The sequence below is a fragment of the Artibeus jamaicensis genome, unplaced genomic scaffold (genome assembly GCF_021234435.1).
Source record: "Artibeus jamaicensis isolate MK-2021 breed Jamaican fruit bat unplaced genomic scaffold, CSHL_Jam_final scaffold_916, whole genome shotgun sequence".
Taxonomy (NCBI): Eukaryota; Metazoa; Chordata; class Mammalia; order Chiroptera; family Phyllostomidae; genus Artibeus; species Artibeus jamaicensis.
The window spans coordinates 12,163,198-12,182,466 of record NW_026522059.1 but is presented as its reverse complement, the minus strand read 5'-3'; the positions used below and the strand labels follow the sequence as shown (position 1 = coordinate 12,182,466).

The window sequence follows — 19,269 nt, the reverse complement described above, 5'->3', positions numbered from 1 at the left end:
AAGAGTTCACACAAGGGGTATGCCAGTCTTTGATTCCCTAGATCTGCAAACCAAACCAATTTGAGGGGACTTCTACTTTATGAATAGTAAAATGAGATGACTTGTTATCTTTGACCATGTTTGTTTATTCTAAAACCCATTCTTAAATCTGTATCATTACAATCAGGTAACATTTTGTTTGAAATGCCCCCTTCCGTTAGAAAAACACGCAATAATCTTATCAAAAATATTTTATTTACAAAAAATTAATTATACTATACATCCTATACTGGAAATACATTGAATAATTGCTAAAATAAATACAGGCAATTAATTCAATCTTTTTTAAGAATGAGAGAATTTGACATTTGAATGTTATCAAAGTTTAACTTAGAACATAAATAGTTAAAAAGGCAAACTCAAGTTTTAGTCTCATTTATTGGCATGGTGTCGGTTTCCCACAAGCTGTCCAATCAGTGAGTCGGAGTGGCAGAGCGTTATGTACCTTGCTGTGTTCCGAAGGTAGAATGTGCTTTTTCTTAGGATGGACCAAGAGATGTCTGCATGAAGCAGCAGAAAGGCAGGAAGCACATGAAGGCTTTTCCACATGACTTTGCTTCCTCACAATACTTTCTATGCAACTATTCATGTGTTCAACTGTGTTTTTAACATAGGTCTGTCTACACAGCACCAGCTACAAGGCAAGATGGGTCATGTCAAGTCAGACTGGATAACCAAGGATCTGGAGAAGCAAAATTAGCTAGACTACAGGTACCTGACTCATTATTTTTTATGTGCCAATTCTTGATACTTATTAAACCTTGATAGCATTTCTCCTATGTAAACATATTTATGTTGGCCAACAGAAAAGATGAATTATCTGTAGAATTCAGGAAAAAGCCTCACTAGAAAGTAAGAGCACACGGTTTGAATCTGTGTGCTTTCTCTTTATCATACTTGATCCAACTTGATCATAAGAACTTCATACTGACACAGAAAGTGAACTGGCAAGCTGGAAAGACAGTTTTGATAGGATCAATATATCAATAGGATCAGGTGAATTCAGGCCACAGAACGGAATGTGAGGAACTGTGTTGCATTTATCCAAATTATACAGATAATTTTTTCTACTTCTCATTTTCCTCAGCCTGAGAAAACACTGCCAGAATCTCCAACGGTTATTCATCTTTGATAAATGTGTTCTGTCCAGTGCTGGATGCCCGGTGCTTTCTTGAGGACTAGCTTTCCCTTTTCTTATGAAAAAAATTGCACTTTTCTACCCTTTGGCCTTGACTTTCAATTTACTTTTTTGTACACATAATTATGTATTTTTACTCCTGAAATGTGACAGGTATATTGGCCTTTACAAAAAGAAATGAAGGAAAGTTAGTATATTGGATGTTTAAATACGTTTCACAGAAATAAACTGTTTAATTTGTTAAGGTAGAGAAGAAAGAAACACTTATTCTTTCTATCATGAACAACATCAGTCAACCACGCTTCACATTTTGGGCAGGTTTTATAAGTTTGAATTTTTTTTCAGAACCTATTTTATTTAATTTTTTTTAAAAGGAAGAAAACAGGTGTATTTTGGCAGAAGTAAAATATAGAATATGCAAAATTTGTTTTAAAAAATTGGCATACAAAATTTTAAAACACAGTACAATTATATAAAATTACAGCATAGCCAACGGCCTTTAAAATTTCCTTTGGCATTTCATTTGGTAGTCTGAAACAGAAAATGGGTAGTCTTTCTAAAAAAAAAAAAATTAGCTAACAACACAGTCCATAAGTTAGGTTGTATACGTTGTAAGAACTTTTCCTTGAGTTTCCAAAATCCTTTTCTTCCACAATAACCCACATAAAGCATGGCTAGTGAGGTATATAGGGCAAACACTGTTAGGTGGATGTACAGTAAAGGAAAAAGTGCATAAACAAAGAAGTCTTCCCATTTTCATAGAAATAACAAGTTAAATCTGAGTTTCTTGTTGATGTATCATTTTACTTTGGCAGAATTTTAAAAAACCCATAGAAATGTCTTTGTTCAAGTCCCAGCAGCAGTGATATGTCTCCTGTGGTGGCAATTCATTATCTCATGCCACAATACTAGAGAGTCCCTAGAGGAACTAAGGTTTTGTGTCTGCACGTGTGGTTGCAAACATCCAACAATGTAAGATTATACATCAAGCACCATGTCGTACTGTTGTCCCTTCTTCCGCCTGCCACACTTGCTGATGAGAACCACGTACAGAGTCAAAAGCATAACCCAATAGCATACATAGAGCAATGTTCCAACAATCAGGACTGTCTGTTTGGATTCTGAGAATGGCTTTTTAGATTCCTTATAAATGGTGAAAATCACACCACCCAGGAGGATTGTAAACCAAACTGAGACTGGAATGAGTCCTATGAAATTAACAACAATCGTTTTCCTTCCAGATGTGCCCCACCCAGCCTTGTTTATCGTAGCAATTGCAAACATCTTGGCGGGAAGTAAACTTGACATGTACAACACTGAGTAGAGGGACATGAACACCATGACGATATTTCCTCTAAGGCAGCTGGCAAAGGATGATTTGATGAGACCCACTAACTGGACAGTTAACAAGAAGAGGAGGATGTTCCAAATTTTGCCGCGGTAGAAGAGCTGGATTACTGTGGCAATAAGAAAGAAAGGGAAGAATCCAGTGATAACCGCTTCGTAGGTCATCCACAAGTGATGTTTATGAAACCACATGGCATTGTACAGCCACTCTCGGAAATACGACTTGCTCCAGCGTGTCTGCTGGTTTAACCATCTGAGATATTCTACAGGTGTTTCCGTAAGGCACTTGGATCGAGCTGTGTATTTTGTTAAATAGCCCAGACTCAGCACTCGGTTCGTAAGATGCCGGTCATCACCGAAACTGCACTGGCTGCCCATAAATTCCTGATTGTACCAGTCTTCCACAAATTCATGCAGCAAGGAGTTCCTGTACATTCCCAGAGGTCCACTAATGCACTGGACACACCCAAAATAAGACTGACAGGCCCTTTCTATGTTAAAAGCCATCCAGTATCTCACACTGCTGAGGAAGGAGATCCAGGAATCATACTTGTTTAAAATCTGCAAAAAGAAAAAAAATAAAAGGTAAGCCTTGGTTAAAAATACCAACAAAATCCTACCATCCTGAGGTTAGTAAATAGAGCAAGGTTTGTTATTTTGTGTTTCTGTTTTGGCTTCCTTCCCTTTTTTGACTTGACTATTTTTTCACTCTGATTCTGTATTATTAATTAATCGGAGAAGTTGTGAGCATGTGTAGGATCTTTCTTTTCGCTCTGCTTTTTGTTCATATTATAATATTAAGATTCTCTCTTTTTTTTGGCTTTAGTTCCCAGTCCCTAAATTCTTCTTCCAGGCAGTTTTCTGCCGTCTAGGATTTGAAGGTTTTTAAGTCCTATTGCCTCCTATCCTGGTTAATTTCCAACTCATCCAATCCTTGGCTACAAAATTTTCCTTCTCTTTCCTACTATTTTGCAATGCCAGTGATAAAAGGGTTTGCTTTGGCCTCCCTCCACATCTTGAATCCTGCAACAATGCTCTGTGTAAAGGCTATTCAAAATTATCAGCTTTTTCTTGGCACTATTTCTAAATTCTCCCCTCTGCCACAATTTTGTTCTGTGTCCATCTGCATTTTGCATGCTTCCTTTTTACCCCCCAGGTATTTTTTGCCCATGGTAATGCATTTACTTTATCTTCACTATCGCCATGAAAATACAAAATAGTCTTACAGCAACACAATAGCTAAAGTAAAATTTCACGTGCTTTTCATTCACATTTTGCTAAAACCTAATTTCACATTTGCAAAGAACTCATTTTAATCTTCACAATTTTTGCATATTTTCCCATTCCAATATTTGTTTCACAAATTGTTTCTCCACTAATAGCAAATTAATTTTACTGATTAAATAATTTGTAAAAAATTAATAATCAGAAAACCCACTTATATTAGTAATTATTCCTTTGCCTTTCTCACAAATATAAATGTAAGTTGCTGTTTCTTTTCTTTCTTCGTTTTCTAGTTCAGATTTGATCAACCACATATTGGTCAGCTTTCAAAGACATAGGTATGCGGAAGAAAATCCCCTTCCTGCTATACTTCAGTTTATTTGCAACTAAGTGAATTGCAACAACAGATTTTACCAGAATGTTAAGTTATGGCTCAAGAACATAACTTATCAGCCACTACAGACATGGATTATACCCCAGGATTAATCAAAGAAATTCTAATTTCTTTGCAATTAGAAAAAAAAGAGGCAGTAAGCTGGCTCCAAAGCACATTCTAATGTGTGATACCTGGCACTCCTAAAGTGACTTGGGCAAAAGTAAAGCCATACACACCTGGACATCTCCCCCAACACCCCCAACCATGGGGTCTTCTTCTAAAACTTTCACCATCTCCACAGAAGAGGCTGGGTCAAGCATGGTGTCTGAATCACACACCTGTAAAGAAGAAAATGAGTGATTAAAGAAAAGGGGAAAACTTTTCCCCTTTTCTTTACCGAACGCACACAGGGCCCAGCACAAATAATGCCCCTGATTTATTACAAAATCTTTTAGTACAAAATCATAAGCACGCAATTTTATAACATAATACTATCACACTCAAGCACACCATATGGCATCTTAGGTGGAATGTCCAGATCAAAACCATAAATGATCACACCCATATCATTACCCCACCAACCACACTCACACAGGCGTTACTTCTGCTGGACCCAGTATATTACATCTTCAGCCTTCTTGCCACAAGGCCTCAATAAGTGATTCAGCATCACAGGAATGAGAAGTTGTTTCACCATGGCCAATGCAAAGAGCTTGTTTTCCACCAAGTTCAATACTTAAATTGATGACAGTGCTGGATAAAACAGTTGAAGTGATGTGCTAGGTGTCTTACAGGGAGGGTGACCAGCTTGTCCCAATTTGCCAAGGATGGTCCCAATTTTGGTAACAACCCAAGTAACATCCCAGTTTTCCAGGACTTACAAAATATCTTGGGTTTTACTCTAGATGTTTTTCTTTTTCAATTGCCTTAAATAAGGCTTTTAGGCGACTTGTCCCTCAGGTGGGAATGATGCTAGGAACACCCCTGTGACAGTATTAAAAGGGAGGCACACTGAACAGTCCCCCCCATTTTAATATGATGGATAAAAGACAGAAAACCCTCCTACAGCTGGGTGCACGCTGAAGCAACACGTGAATGACCTGAGCAGATGACATTGCACCAAAAAGGGAACTAGCAAGATGTTCAGACCACTTTATATTTTAGAGTATCAGTAGTCACCTAGCCTTTTGTATATAAAAGCAGATGTAAATTATCTTAATCCATTTTAGAATTGCTAATTGTTCTTACAAACAATCCTTATATGGATCAAAAAAGAAAAAAAAATACTATGACTTTAAGAAGATTATTCGGATTAGCATAGGCCTGTGGACCCAACAGACATTCTTGTGGGAGGCCCAAGTAGACAGGGTCATAAACAGTACTTTTTGCAGCCTGACTTCTGAACCAATTGGAAAATAAAGAATAAGGGATTAAGAAACCAAAATATCACCTGTAGAGCCATTATGTGGATATAAATAATAGGCCTTACATCTGTGCAATAGCAGGGCTTCATAATGATGTTCGCTGGTATAAGACAGAGTTCTCTGTGATAGTAAACGGCATGAAAGGGGGGCCAGCCTCCTCCTGCAAATACAGCGCATGCTCCTTGTAAAGGTATGACAGATGACCCTTGGCAATAGCTCACTCCAGGGAAAGGAAAAAGGAGGAGTTGGGCTACTTCTTACTCTTTCCATCATACTCAATCAGATTAAGTCGCTTCTCTCTTAGAGAGCAAATGAGTCTACCTTGTCTCACAGGTGGGTTATACCTGTGGATGGAGCATCTAATACACCATCAAAGACAATCAGAAGACAAAGTACTGCCACCTCTCTATTCCTGATTGATACTAAGAAGCCACAGGAATTAAGAAAGTTCTGGCCAAAGACAGAGGCGTAGGTAGAAACCCTTTGCTTCCTCGCACTACCAAAAGGGGGATAACGACCAATCTAAAATCAATAAACAACCAGAAGTACCAGAAAATCAAACTGCATGGAACTCCAACAACCAAGGAATTAAAAGAAAAATCAACTAGAACAACCAAACCAGTAAAAGGCAGACCCCACAGGACAGGCAACTCAGAAAAAACCAATGCCCAGTAGCTGAGGGGCGGGGCTGACTGACAAGCTCAGTGGAGCTGCATGAGGGACTGACTTAAAGGGAAAAGTGAGATTCAGAGCTGACTGTGGGCTAAGGCTGGGGTTGCTTCAGTGGAAGATAACTTCCAGTCTGACTCGAGTCTGTTGGAAAGTGCACTAGAGACAAGCAGGTGAGCTGCATTGCTTCCTCTCTGGACCCTCCCCAACAGGCAGCACAGCAAAGAGGGTTGCCCTGCCTGGGTGAATACCCATGGCCCTGCCCCTTACAATTTACCAGGTGTACCAAGACAAAGAAATATGGCCCAAATGAAAGAACACGGCAGAACCTCAGAATTAGCCCTGGCTGGTGTAGCTCAGTGGATTGAGCGCGGGCCTTCGAACCAGAGGATTGCAGTTCAATTCCAAGTCAGGGCACATGCCTTGGTTGCAGACCAGTTCCCAGCAGGGGACACATGAGAGGCAACTACACAGATATTTCTCTCCCTCTCTCTTTCCCTTCCCCTCTAAAGATAAATAAATTTTTAAAAATCTTAAACAAAACAAAAAAAAAAACCCTCAGAAGGACATTGCCAACCTAATTGATGGAGAATTTAAAGCCCTGGTAATTAAAATGCCCACAGAACTGATTCAACTTGGCCAAAAAATGCAAGATACCCAAAATGAAATAAAGCAAAATATTCAAGAAACCAACAGTGTCAAGAAGGAAACCAGGATTCAGAGCAACAATTTGGAAAACAAGGAAGAAATAAACATCCAACTGGATCAGAACAAAGAAACAAGAATCCAAAAAAATGAAGAGAGGCTGAGGACTCTCTGGGACAACCTGAAACGATCCAATATTTGAATTACAGGGGTGCCAGAAGGAGAAGAGCAACAGCAAGAAATTGAAAACTTATTTGAACAAATAATGAAGGAAAACTTCCCCAATCTGGCGAAGTAAATAGAAACTTTCAGGAAGTCCAGGAAACCCAGAGTTCCAAAGAAGTTGGTCCCAAATAGGAACACACCAAGGCACAGCATCAGTAAGTTACCCAAGATAATAAAGACAAAGAGAAAATCTTAAGAGCAGCAAGAGAAAACACTTGCCTACAAAGGAGTTTCCATAAGGCTATCAGATGATTTCTCAAAAGAAACTTTATAGGCAAGGACCTACACACAAGATTACTCTATCCAGCAAAGCTTTCATTTAGAATGGAAGGGCAGATTAAGTGCTTTCCAGATAAGGTCAAAGGAGTTCATCATCACCAAGCCCTTACTATATGAAAGGTTAAAGGGACTTATCTAAGAAAAAAGATATGAACAATAAAATGACAATGAACTCATATTTATCAACAAATGAACCTAAAAGAAAATAAAACAACAAAAACAGAAACTAGGCAAACGGCCAGAACAGGAACAGAATCGGAGAAGTGGAAATCACAAAGGGTTCAGTGGGGGAGGGGGAAGGGAGGAAGAGGAGGGAAAAGGTACAGGGAGGAAGAAGCATAATTTACTAAGCATAAAATACATGGGGAAAGATAAAAAAATGGTATAGGAAACAGGACTCAAAAGAACTTGTATGTGCAACCCGTGGACATGAACTAAGGGGGGGAATGCTAGAGGGTTGGGGGAACAGGGTAGAGGGGGGGTAAAGGGGAAAAATTGGGAAAACTATTTTGCCATCGAGTCTGGCTATTCTGAATTTGTTTACTCAAAATGAATTTATTCATATCAAATTTAACTATCTTTACAGTTCTCCAAACTACTTCATACAAATAATAGGGACCTAACGTATCAGTTTCAAACAACAAAACTATAATCTAGCTAAGGAATCTCAACATTTAAAAAAATGTGTCAATTTTACTAATAGCTACTTTTCTGAAGATAATATTAAGAATCTTGATGAAAGTAATTTAAATGTATTATTGGAGCACATGGGGGAATCCAGTGCTAAAAAATGAACTTATCACTTCATTGGATTTAACTAAGTACAGTGAATTTTAGGGTTAAATTCTGAAACTTTTTATTTCATTTAACTTATTTAGAAGAATCCATTTCTTAATAAAAACCATTCATTCATTCAGTCAGTCAATCCAGCATGGTCTCACTTACTTTAGAAGGAAAAAAATTTCAGTCAGCAGCTAGGCATTAATTTTTCGTTGCAGAAAAACAGGATTTTACTAACATTTGGATTTGTAGCCAATCATCCCAAGCCCCAGAAGCCTAAACAAATTCCTCCAAGGCAATGATCCTCCTCTGCAATGCCTTGTCTATCACTGGTTTGTATGTGGCTACAAGGAGGGCGGGCCAGTAGGGAGGGTGGAGAGAGTGGAGGCAGAAGTCCAATCCACCTTTAGACTCCAAGATCCTGAGTTTAGGGCCACACCCCCCTCTATTGACTCAAGCTGGGAAAGGTAAAACCAGAAAGCTAAAATAAGACTAAAAACAACAGGAAGGGGGCAATCCAGAATTAATGTTCAAGTAACTCCGCCTGCTTGTGAGCCTAAGCAGACCAAGGCTGCTACCCCTTTGAAATGACTAAACTTGAACCCAACTTGAGGCTCTGCATATTTAAATTGGCCCTCCCCACCCCCAGTTTCCAAGAGCAAAATGCCAGGAGTCCTCAGAGACTGTTTGTATGGTAAGTTTAACTGTGTTGAAAGGGAAAGCTCTCAGAAATGCCTTGGAAAGGGGTTTGTTATAGTAGCTTTAAGAAGTTCAGTTTTGGGATGTTATTGGGTGATAGAATGCCAATTAGAAAGCCACCGTCTGTGACAGTCTGTAACAGCCTGTATTGCTCTTAGACCTAATAGTATTTATAGTTTTAGTGTAGGAAGAGTGTAGTCAGTATAGTAAGAACAGGATTTCCAGCTGTCTCCTCACTAATTTAAAACAAGTATGCAATTTCATTAATGTCGGTGGGCTGTTTAGCTCTAGGCTAGATAGAAGGTGTGGGGGAGGACAGACCCCAGTTCACACAGAGCTTAACCTCACAGAGAAAACACCGGAAACTATTAGAGCACAAATCAGAGCGTCTTTCTGTCCACACCGAATGCATCTATGTAATTTGTCTCAACCACATGATTTCTCACTAGGAGATACTGAAGTGGGGCGCAGCCATTGAATTTTGACTAAAATGAGTTGAAAACCTCAAGACAAAAAGACATTATTGCAAGGACCCAGCCACCTCATTTTTAACCACAAAATCATCACCTAAAGTGCATGAGATGTCCTAACTGGTGTAGCTCAGTGGATTGGGAGTCATCCTGCAACCCAAAAGGTCACAGGTTCAATTCGGTATCTTGGCACATTGCCTGGGTTGTGGGCCAAGTCCCTGGTTGGGGATAAGCAAGAGGAAATGTATGTTTCTTTCCCTCCCCTCCTCTCTCTCTAAAAGTATATCAAGTATGAAGCCATCTCTCTTCTTCCTTTACTATCCTACCCAAAAGTCAAACTCTCCCCCCCCTTTCCTATCTAGAACTGGGTGGCAAGCTAAAGTGTGTAGGCCAAGTCCAGCCTGCCACCTGTTTGGATAAGGCCTGTGGGCTAAAAATGGTTTTTACATTTTTAAATATTTGAAAATTCAAAAAGAAATTCTAACCCATGGAAATTACATGAAAGTCAAATTTCCACATCCATAAATAAAGTTTTATTGGAACCCAGGCATGCATGCTTGTTCATTTTTATATTATCTACGGCTGCTTTCACATACAAACAGCAAAGCTGAATAGTTGCAACAGAGACCACATGGCCTACCAAGCCTAATATTTAACTGCCAGGCCTTTACAAGCACAGTTTGCCTTGGGACCGAAATAATTGGTTGCAGAGGGAGGGTTCTCTTTCCTAAAATAAAAATAAAGAATAATAAGTTGAGATCAAGTGTGTTCTAAGTCCCAATTTGAATTCTAGTAGTTTTTTAAAGGTTGCCTTCATCTCCATGTTATAAATAACTATAACTGCATAAAAAGTATACAACATTAATAAGTTAGTTTTTGTTTAGCAAAAATGCTACTTTTAAAGAACAAATGCTCTCGGTTAAGGGAAGCTTCAAGAAGCTTTAGTTAAGTCCTGAGTCCTGTATCTCACTTCTGTGACCATGAACAAGCCATTTACCATCATTGTGATACCAGATGAGACACAGCCTATATAAAAGTAGTTTGTAAATTACAAAGGACTGTAGAAGTATGCCATTAGTATTAAGTAATGATCTTTAAATTTTTATATTCCCTGAGTAAACCGATACCTAGAGTCATGAGGACCCTTACCCCAAACAAGTAGCTCAGTAGAGAGAAATCTCTAAAAGGAACTTGGGGATTGATTACATATCAAGAATCTCATGTGTTTGGAATTATCTATGATAATTATAGACTATGAGTCTATAGTTGTTACATATGTTATTAGACTGTAAGTCCTTAATCTACCTATCTGTAATTTAAATAAGTCTCATCTAGAAATATTGCTTAGTCTACAAGCTTCTTAACCTAAGTCTAAAATGCCTAGTCTTCATGTTTTAATTTTTTCTAATGTGCCTTTGCTCTTTCTCCACTCCAAACAGCATTGAGACCTATGTAGCAAGAAGAAATCTATTTTAAAACTTTAAAAAAATAATTTTAAAGATGCTATTTATTTCTCTTTAGAGGGGAAAGGAGAGAGGAAAAGAAATATCAATGTATGGTTGCCTCTCATGCATCCCCTCCTGGGAACTGGACTGCAACCCAGGCATGTGCCCTGATTGGGAATCGAACCATGATTTTCTAGTTCACAGACCCACACTCAATCCACTGAGCTACACCAGCCAGGGCAGCAAGAATAAATCTTAACTGCTCTGGCTGCTTTTGATGAAGAAACAGGTTGAAAATAAATCAGAAAACAACCTCATCTGTTGCTACTGCCTTCACCCTTTGCCTGCTTGTAAGCTTCAACCCTTTCTTAAATTTGACCCTTCATCTTAACCTTGACCCAATGAGACAATTTTTTGCTAGTGTGTGGAATTTACTCTTGATCTTGATTCCCGCTACCCAGCTTCCCATAAAGTAAACAGAAAGCTCCTCTTACATATCTTTTGCTCCCCCCACCCAGTTTCCTCTAGCAAAAGGGATAAACCAGAACAAAAACTCAGGCGTAGTTATTTACTAGCAAACAAGATGGTACCAGTCTTGAACTGCTAATAGTATCATACCAGAGCGAACACTACTGAAAAGAAAACACTACACAAATGTTGGAATCAAACAGATCTAAGTCCCAATTCATCATTTACCAGTTATACAAACTTGAACTAGCTTCTTGACCTTAGACTCCTTTACCACCCTAAGTCTCCATCCCTCAGGTGAAAAATAGAGGATCATATCTACCTCATAATGGTATAAGGTAAGCTAATTAAATAATGTATGTAAAGCACTTATGGCTAGCTTATAGTAAATGTTCAATGAAAGGAAGTTATATACTAAAAAGGGATAAACCAAAACCAGAGTCACAAACTAAATAAAGACACTGGTCCAATGAGAGAAGGGGTCTTCCTTACTATCACTGTTTAAAAAAAAAAAAAAAAAAGCTGTTACTCTGCAGGAAACCAATGTCAAGTCCAATACCTGATAAACATAAATTAAGCAAGTTGAGTTCCTGATCAGTGAATGTAAAAGTCCTTGGATTGGGTTGTTTTATAGGGAGAAGAAATGGCAAAAGTAGAGGACACTGTAACTGATTTAGAGCCTGGAATGTACCTTTTGGGTACAATGTGTGAAATTTCATCATGTAGCAAAGGGTAGACCCTGGACACATAGTAGAATGAATTACCCTAACTGACAGAAAATAGTTCTTAACTTTGGTCAACCTAGAGTGTCTTCAAAACATTAAGGTTAAAAAAGGAGCCATTTGGTTATTCTCATTTCCTTTTAAGTGAGGCTTTAGTGGGGCTTTAAACATTAGTGAAAGTTAAAAAAGGCAAAAAGAAAAGGGACAAGCCAGCTGGAAAAGTGAGAAACCAAATGTTGTCAACTCTAAGGCTTAAGCCATCCTTATTCCAAATGATAGGAATTCATATTCTAAAGAAAAGAATCAGGAAATCCCATAATGGTTTATATTCAAGAACCTAGTGTGGGTGGGGGAAGGAAGATTAAAGAGAGAAACATAGTACTGATTGATAAATTTAAAAAATCCTGATACCCCTCCCTTTTTGCTTTCTTTTGATCACAATTTTGCAGCAAAGTCTAGGTATGTTGTAAAGAGAGACTAAAATGTCAGAGAAATTCAACAGCACTACATGAGAGTCCAGAGCATGGGAGCTGTCCCAGACAGCATCTGTTCTAGCAACTGAGGCGCATAGCAAAGGAACAGAGTTGAGTCGAGAATTCACACTTCTCCATTTCTTCTTCAGGGTGCTATTAATCTTATCCTCTAAAATGAAGGGTACAAAGAGACATGTAACATTCCTAACATTGGCCCTCAGAGTATTTCAGGTGCTTAGGCTTCCTATACCAAACAGAAATCAATCAAGTACTATATATACAGTGAATTCTCATGGTAGTTGATGTTCTACAGTTTCCTTAAACACCAAATTAGTGAATACCAAAAATTGCTTCTAGCAGAAATATAGGGTTAGGTTCCTCCAAGCTTCCGGTCACAACACTTTTGTCTACTGATCAATACCTGACCTTGTTTTGTTTTGTTTTGTTTTCAAATACACCGTGAGTCATTAATGTTGAATTCATGGCCAGCAGCACGAAAACTCATGTCTAAACAAAGCTGGTTGAACAAACATTTTCTCCATACAGCAATCACAGCCGTCTTGCTCTTAATAATTAATACTAGACAGCCCTTCAGCACTACACTTGAAGTCATTTTAAACAGCTACCTCACCGAAGGAAAAAAGCACAAGAATGTGGAAAATGTGATATTAAATACACTATGAAGAAGTTCATTGTTTATGGTATAAAAGCTAAAACAAGAAGGCAAAGCATGGTCTTGTTTGACCTCAGCTGGGGACATGCCCACTGAGTGAAACAAATTTCTTGTCACTCTTCGTGTCTGCAAGTGACCACAGTACTGATTTGGGGGTCACAAGTATATATTAGTGAGTAGCATAATTTACAAATACAGAACCCATGAATAATGAGGGTCACCTCCACCAGCAGGAATGATTTAGATCTTGGATACCTAGGATACTACCGAATTAAATTAATAAAATTGCCTCCCGTATTCTCCCCTTTAAAAAATGTTCGTACTTGTATATTTTCTACCTGCAGAATCCCTTATGCACACACCAGGGGATATTGTTTTTTTCCTTTTTCACATAACATAGTGGCGACTTATTCATGTCTGGTAATTAAGAAGTAAGGTGGATAAAGCAATGATATAATCAAGATATCAAAGGATACTTAAGTCTTTTGAAATTATTTTTTAAAAACCCAAAGGATAAATATAATGTAACCCCAAAACTGTTTCAAAAATAAGGGGAAAATAGAAAGGTATATACCAGAAAGAATTAAATGTGATAATTTATGGTACATGCATTTGTTACAGATTATTTTAACTCTGTTCATTGTGCTTTTCTATATTTTTTAAAAACACTACCATAAGTATGTATTACTTTGGTAAACAAAAAGTTGATATAAATCCTATTTTGAAAAGGTAAAGCAGACTTTTGCCCTACAAAAGGGGTTTACCCTTTTTTAAGCCATGTACAGACAGATCAGAATCTGTCCTACTTTGAGGAGTGCCCATAAGACTATCAACTGATTTCTCAAAAGAAACATTGCAGGCAAGAAGGGGCTGGAAAGAACTATTCAAAGTCATGGAAGGCAAGGTCCTACATCTATGATAGCTTTGCTGCACAGAGAAATCTTTTAGAATGGGAGGGCAGATAAAAGTACTTTCCAGATAAGGTCAAGTTAAAAAAATTTATCATTACCAAGCCCTTACTACATGAAAAAGACGATCAAAACAGTAAAATGACAACAAACTCACTACTAGCAACAACTGAACCTAAAAAAAAACAAAAACAAACTAAGTAAACAACTAGGATAGGAAGAGAATCACAGAAGTGGAGATCACATGGAGGGTTATCGGCAGGGAGGAGAAGAGTGGAGAAGAAGGGAAAATGTACAGGGAATAAGAAGCATAAATGGTAGGTACAAAATAGATTGGGGGGTGGTAAGAACAGTATGGGAAATGGGAGAAGCCAAAGAACTTACATGTACAACCCACGGACATGAACTAAGATAAGAAAATAATGGTGGGGGCAGGGTACCACGCAGAGGGGAATAAAGGGGGGGAGGGGAAAAATAGGACAACTGTAATAGCATAATCAATAAAATATACTTTAAAAAAGAATCTGTCCTATTTTGAAAAAGATAGGTTCCCCAGAAAATACTTGGATTCAAAAAGAAATTTTTTTTTAAAACCTTCCTCATTTTCTTTCTTATTTCCTTCATCTTCTTTTTTACTTTGTGCCTTTCTCTATGTCCTCTGCCTTTCTCCATATCTGAAAGCAGCCACTAGTGTCCTAGACAAATTTAACACACTGGCTTCTCCTAGATTAAACTTCCCTCCCTATTCCATGTCAGCATTAATTATTTGAGTGGATTAAGGCTGAGACCGTTGTCAGAGAGGAGTCAAGTCAAAAGCTGACAGAGAGGTGGTAACTGATATAAAGACTGTTCTGGAGGAGACCAGAGGGAGCTGACCCCCAGAGCCCAGGAGTATAGGCAGAAAGGTGAACCTGGAGGTAGGAAGTGAGCCTGGGTATCCTGGAACCTGAAAGCAGGAGAGAGTAAAGAGGTCTTCAGGGCGTACTACTTTGGCTTTTCTCTTTCGTGGGAGGCAAGATCATCTGTTAGTAGTTAAGCAGGGAGGAGTTTTTGGGTAGGGAGCTGGGAGAGTGGTGAAGGTATGAAATAATAGGTTATGAGAGCAATAAGAAACACAGCTATCTATTCAAGAACAAGTAAAGAATGCTGACCAGTGACAAAGACCCAGCTGCAGCTGGAAACCAACCATTTGGCCACTTCTCTGGACAGTTAAGCAGTGTTCTCCAGCCAGGTTAGCAAGTATGTGAACAGATGGTCAGCATCTTCCCCAGCCCTCATTTTCACTTATGTATTAGCAGCACCTGAAGGTTGCTTGCTTCCTTCCTTCCCTAATCAACCTAAACTCACTTGTAATGAAGTAACATAACTGCCAGCACCCTCCACCCCCTTTCTCCTTTGTCTTTCTGTGGCTTCTCCTCTGCAACTCTCAGACCCTGGGTCAGTGAAAGTGTTAGGTGATAGTGTATTAGTTTGAACCTTATTGACATTTTCATTTTTATAGGGCACACATGATTAAATATCAGGGGTGTGATAAGGGATGACAGGACGAATTACCTGCTTTCAGAGTGCCACAAGTTTGGGGGGGGGCGGAGTTTACCCTTTTGAGTGGTTTGGAATGGGCCAATAATCTCTGAGTACTTTGGAATGGACCAATAGGATGCAGGGCCCAGTTACCAGCTGCTGCTCAGCCAGTCTCTCCAGAGGCCTCAGCCTGAAAGAAGGAAAAGTCTTCCAGCCGGATTAGGGTCCTAGGAGCAAGCCTGCTCCAAGATTTTATATTTTTTATTATTTTTTTCCTGGACAGGCTCAATGTCAGGTTGTCAAGGATACAAACAAAATTCAAAACAAGAATGATGGGAAAAGGGGGTTTGGGAGGGGCAGGCTTAAAAAAAAGAAGAAAACCCACACAATCATGTGTTGATTAGAAATGACAAGTATAGCAATTGTTTTTAACTATAATTAAAAGCAAAATGTTGACAGATGTTTTCTCATTTGAGGCCCGGAGCATCATTTTTCAAATCCTATACAAGTTCCCCAGTCATCTCTTCCTTGAAATGGGTCATTTCAGGCCTCATCTGGGCCCGAAGTTGCAGTATGTAAACAGGTAAATTGTCAAACTTCTAGAGACTAGGGCAAACTTGGGGATGAAACTCTGTTAACTCCCCAAAAGAGAGATCAATATGTAAACTGGTATCAATGGAAGAAATGCCTGAGAACTCTTCAGATATTAAGCAAAATTAACAGTCATAGCAACTGGCAGGTACTATAATGTTTAAGGAAGGACTACAGGACTCTATAATAAATAATAACAGGAAGCTTCATAATATTAACAATATCATCCTTAACAATGCCTGCTACCTTTATAACTTTTGTACACTTTAGTTATGCTTTGAAATCATTTCCTTGTGAGACTGGCTTATTCTACCCCCAAAAATTAGGCTCAGCAGCAACGTCCCTGCTGGGGTCATCCAGCCACTGCTTTGTGGATTAGCACCTCAGTCAACCGAGGCTAACGCCGCTGCCCTTGCCAATCCAATTCTGTTACAGAGTGACCCACTAGGCATGGCTTTGTGGCAATAAAGACCACAAGGTATTTAGAAGACGGGTCTTCTGAAACCCAGGATTATACTTTTCAGTGAAAAGGGAAATAGTCCCAGCATTTCTTAAACCTGAGACATGCTTCCCTTCTTGAAATCATCATCACCCACATCTAACTGAAGTTTCCGCAGAAAACTACACCTAAAACATGCACAGGGACCCTAACTCACACCCTAAAGAACAAAGCTTCCATAAGAATGGAAAAAAAGGAAGCCTAGAGTGAGCAGTCAGGAAATTAACGAGACACAGCCCTGTCTAATTTTCATGCAAGCAAACACCATCACAAATGCTTTCAAAGGTCAAGTTGCAGTGAGTGAGGTAATGCTGTTTGGGGAGTGAAATAAACATTACTTTGGTTTTGCTCTGGGAAGGTTTTTTTTCCTCCCTTTTTCATATTTCTTTCTCTCTGTCTCAGTTTTGAATTGCTTACCCTTCAGTCGAAATTGTCCTCATCACCCAGGTCTCTGTGAAAACCCTTTTATAGCCTTCCTCAGGGCCTGATTTTTTTCCCCAAGACCCTCTGCTCAGCAGACACTATTTCCTTACAAGGCTGGAGGATTTTAAGAGTGTGGGAAATGACGTTGGATTTGACTTGGCAGAACCAAAGGGGGCAGAGAAGGGAAGGAGAGAGAGAAAAGAAGGAAGGGTCTCCTGTTCAAAATCATCCTGGTTTCCAACCAACAGCATTGCACAAGTTAAGCATTTTCATAGATAGTCTTAACAGTTTTACAAGATTTTTTTTTCTTTTTCAAAATGTGCTTTCAACAGTCATGCTGTTTTCCAATGAACTGAAAGAGGCACTGTGTTCAGAAACGACAAGGATGGGCTATAAGCATATGACTGGAGATACAAAAGCTGCTTTATTTGAATGTATGTTTGCCCTGGCAGGGATTTGGAAACCTACCTGCACATAATCCACACTTCGTCCCAGCGCTCTGAAGGCCGTGTACATGACTTCTCTTTTTCCACCCCATTTTTGCATGATGCAAATACTTTTGTTGGACAAGACCAACTGGGTGACATGTTGGGAGCTTTCTTTATGTGACTCCTCCGTCTCCCCGGGCCCCTTCTGGTGAAAGTTGTTCTTCCAGATGTAAGTGGCTGATTTGTCCCTGCCCATGACTTCGCTGAAGATGTCCATCATGTAAAGATCATCTTCCGAGTTCCCATCTATGACCATGACGACTTTAATCCCAGGGTAGGTGAGCCTTTTCACAGATTGCAAACATTTCCGTAAGTAGTCTGGATCTTCTTGATACGCAGCGATGCAAAGAGCAACAGTCTTGTTCAATTTAATGGGGGTTTCTAGGGATTTTTTCATTTTTCGGTGCTCCAAAAAGGCAAATAGGCTTTGGATGATGAGGTGTGATGCTAAAAAGGCACCATACAGTCCAAAAGAGAAGTAGTAATTATCTGTTTGGATAAACTGGTAGCCAACAATATAAGCAGCTGTGATTCCAAGGAGGAGAGAGACTCCAAAAAGTGTGGTTCCAATTATTCTCAGGATACATAGAAACCTCTCACAATGCATCTGTAATGTAATCAGAAAATACTCTTGGTTAATGACTCATGCACCTGTTATATACATGGTATTATGTGTTGAGCATTGGACTTAGAGCATTCGGGGAGTCCTAACCCTGAGTGTCTAGCTAGCTCTGTGACTTCCTGCATCTCAGTCTGCTCACCTGCAGAATGGGAGTAGAAGGATGTCCTTCTATGACACCTCAGGGGGCTGCTTCAAGATCAGACAGCATGATGGTGCACTGCACTATTGAAAACCACATGTTGAACAAATAGATGGAAGCATTATTTTTAGTGTGTTGGATCATTTGTCTAAGGGTTGCACCCTACCTCCGTGGTCATAACTAGGTGTGGAACCTAAATTTCCTAGCAAGCAAGGAAAATCTTGCTTCCCACACTATGTTCTCTCCTTCTCCAATACTGACCCAGCAACAAATCCAGAAGACAATTGGCTAAATTGCTCGCGTGCCATTTCATCTCATCTCCACTGCAATTTCCTCAGCTCAGAGCCTTTCTGTGCAGCCGGCTGAGGTTGCAGATGAGGATGCCTACCTGGATTCCAGTGCTAGCCCTTCCATCAACTGGTTGTGCAACCACCTTCAGAGGGTCCCTCTGCCTCTCTGGGCCTCAGTTTTTTTGTTTTGTTTTTGATTTGTTAAATGATGGGGTTTACACTCAATTATTTCCAAAAGCTCTATTGACACACATCTGTCAAAGCCCCTGTGACTCTGACACTGCATTCTTTTGTTCAGATGGCTCTTCCATCCGTCATCGCTAACACCAAATGGGGATCAGGAAACTTATTGGGACACAGTAACAGTAAGCACACAATAAATGTTTGCAGAAATAAACCGTAAATTAAAGAAACATAATCATGCTTAATTTCAACAGGTAAGTTTCTCATTCTCTTAAAAAGCTGCAACACATTGCACCTGAAACACATTTTAGCTCTTAAGTGGTGGCAGATTCCAGATTAAGGGTTCAGTCCTACAAGACTGGTCCTCCACACCCCCACCCTTAGATTCCAGCCCCAAGCTCAGGATGTTACTGGACTTCTGTTAATCAGAGGTTGCCATGACTGCCTCCTTGGGTTTGATTAATTTGCTACCGCGTCTCACAGAACTCAGGAAACCTACTGACCCACCA

The 19,269-nt window shown here is 39.4% G+C and overlaps 1 protein-coding gene across 1 annotated transcript in view; it reads right to left on the bottom strand.

Annotated features, from left to right (window-relative positions):
• Positions 1–302: 302 nt before the first annotated feature.
• Positions 303–19,269, bottom strand: part of HAS2 (hyaluronan synthase 2) — a 29,725-nt gene continuing 10,758 nt past the window's right edge. Inside the window, exons 2-4 of the mRNA XM_037166752.2 lie at positions 17,507–18,133; positions 4,361–4,462; positions 303–3,085 (exon numbers count right to left, since the gene is read on the bottom strand). Coding sequence (XP_037022647.1) covers positions 2,156–3,085; positions 4,361–4,462; positions 17,507–18,133 — 1,659 coding nt within the window. The 3' untranslated portion in view covers positions 303–2,155. The remainder of the gene's footprint in view (positions 3,086–4,360; positions 4,463–17,506; positions 18,134–19,269) is intronic.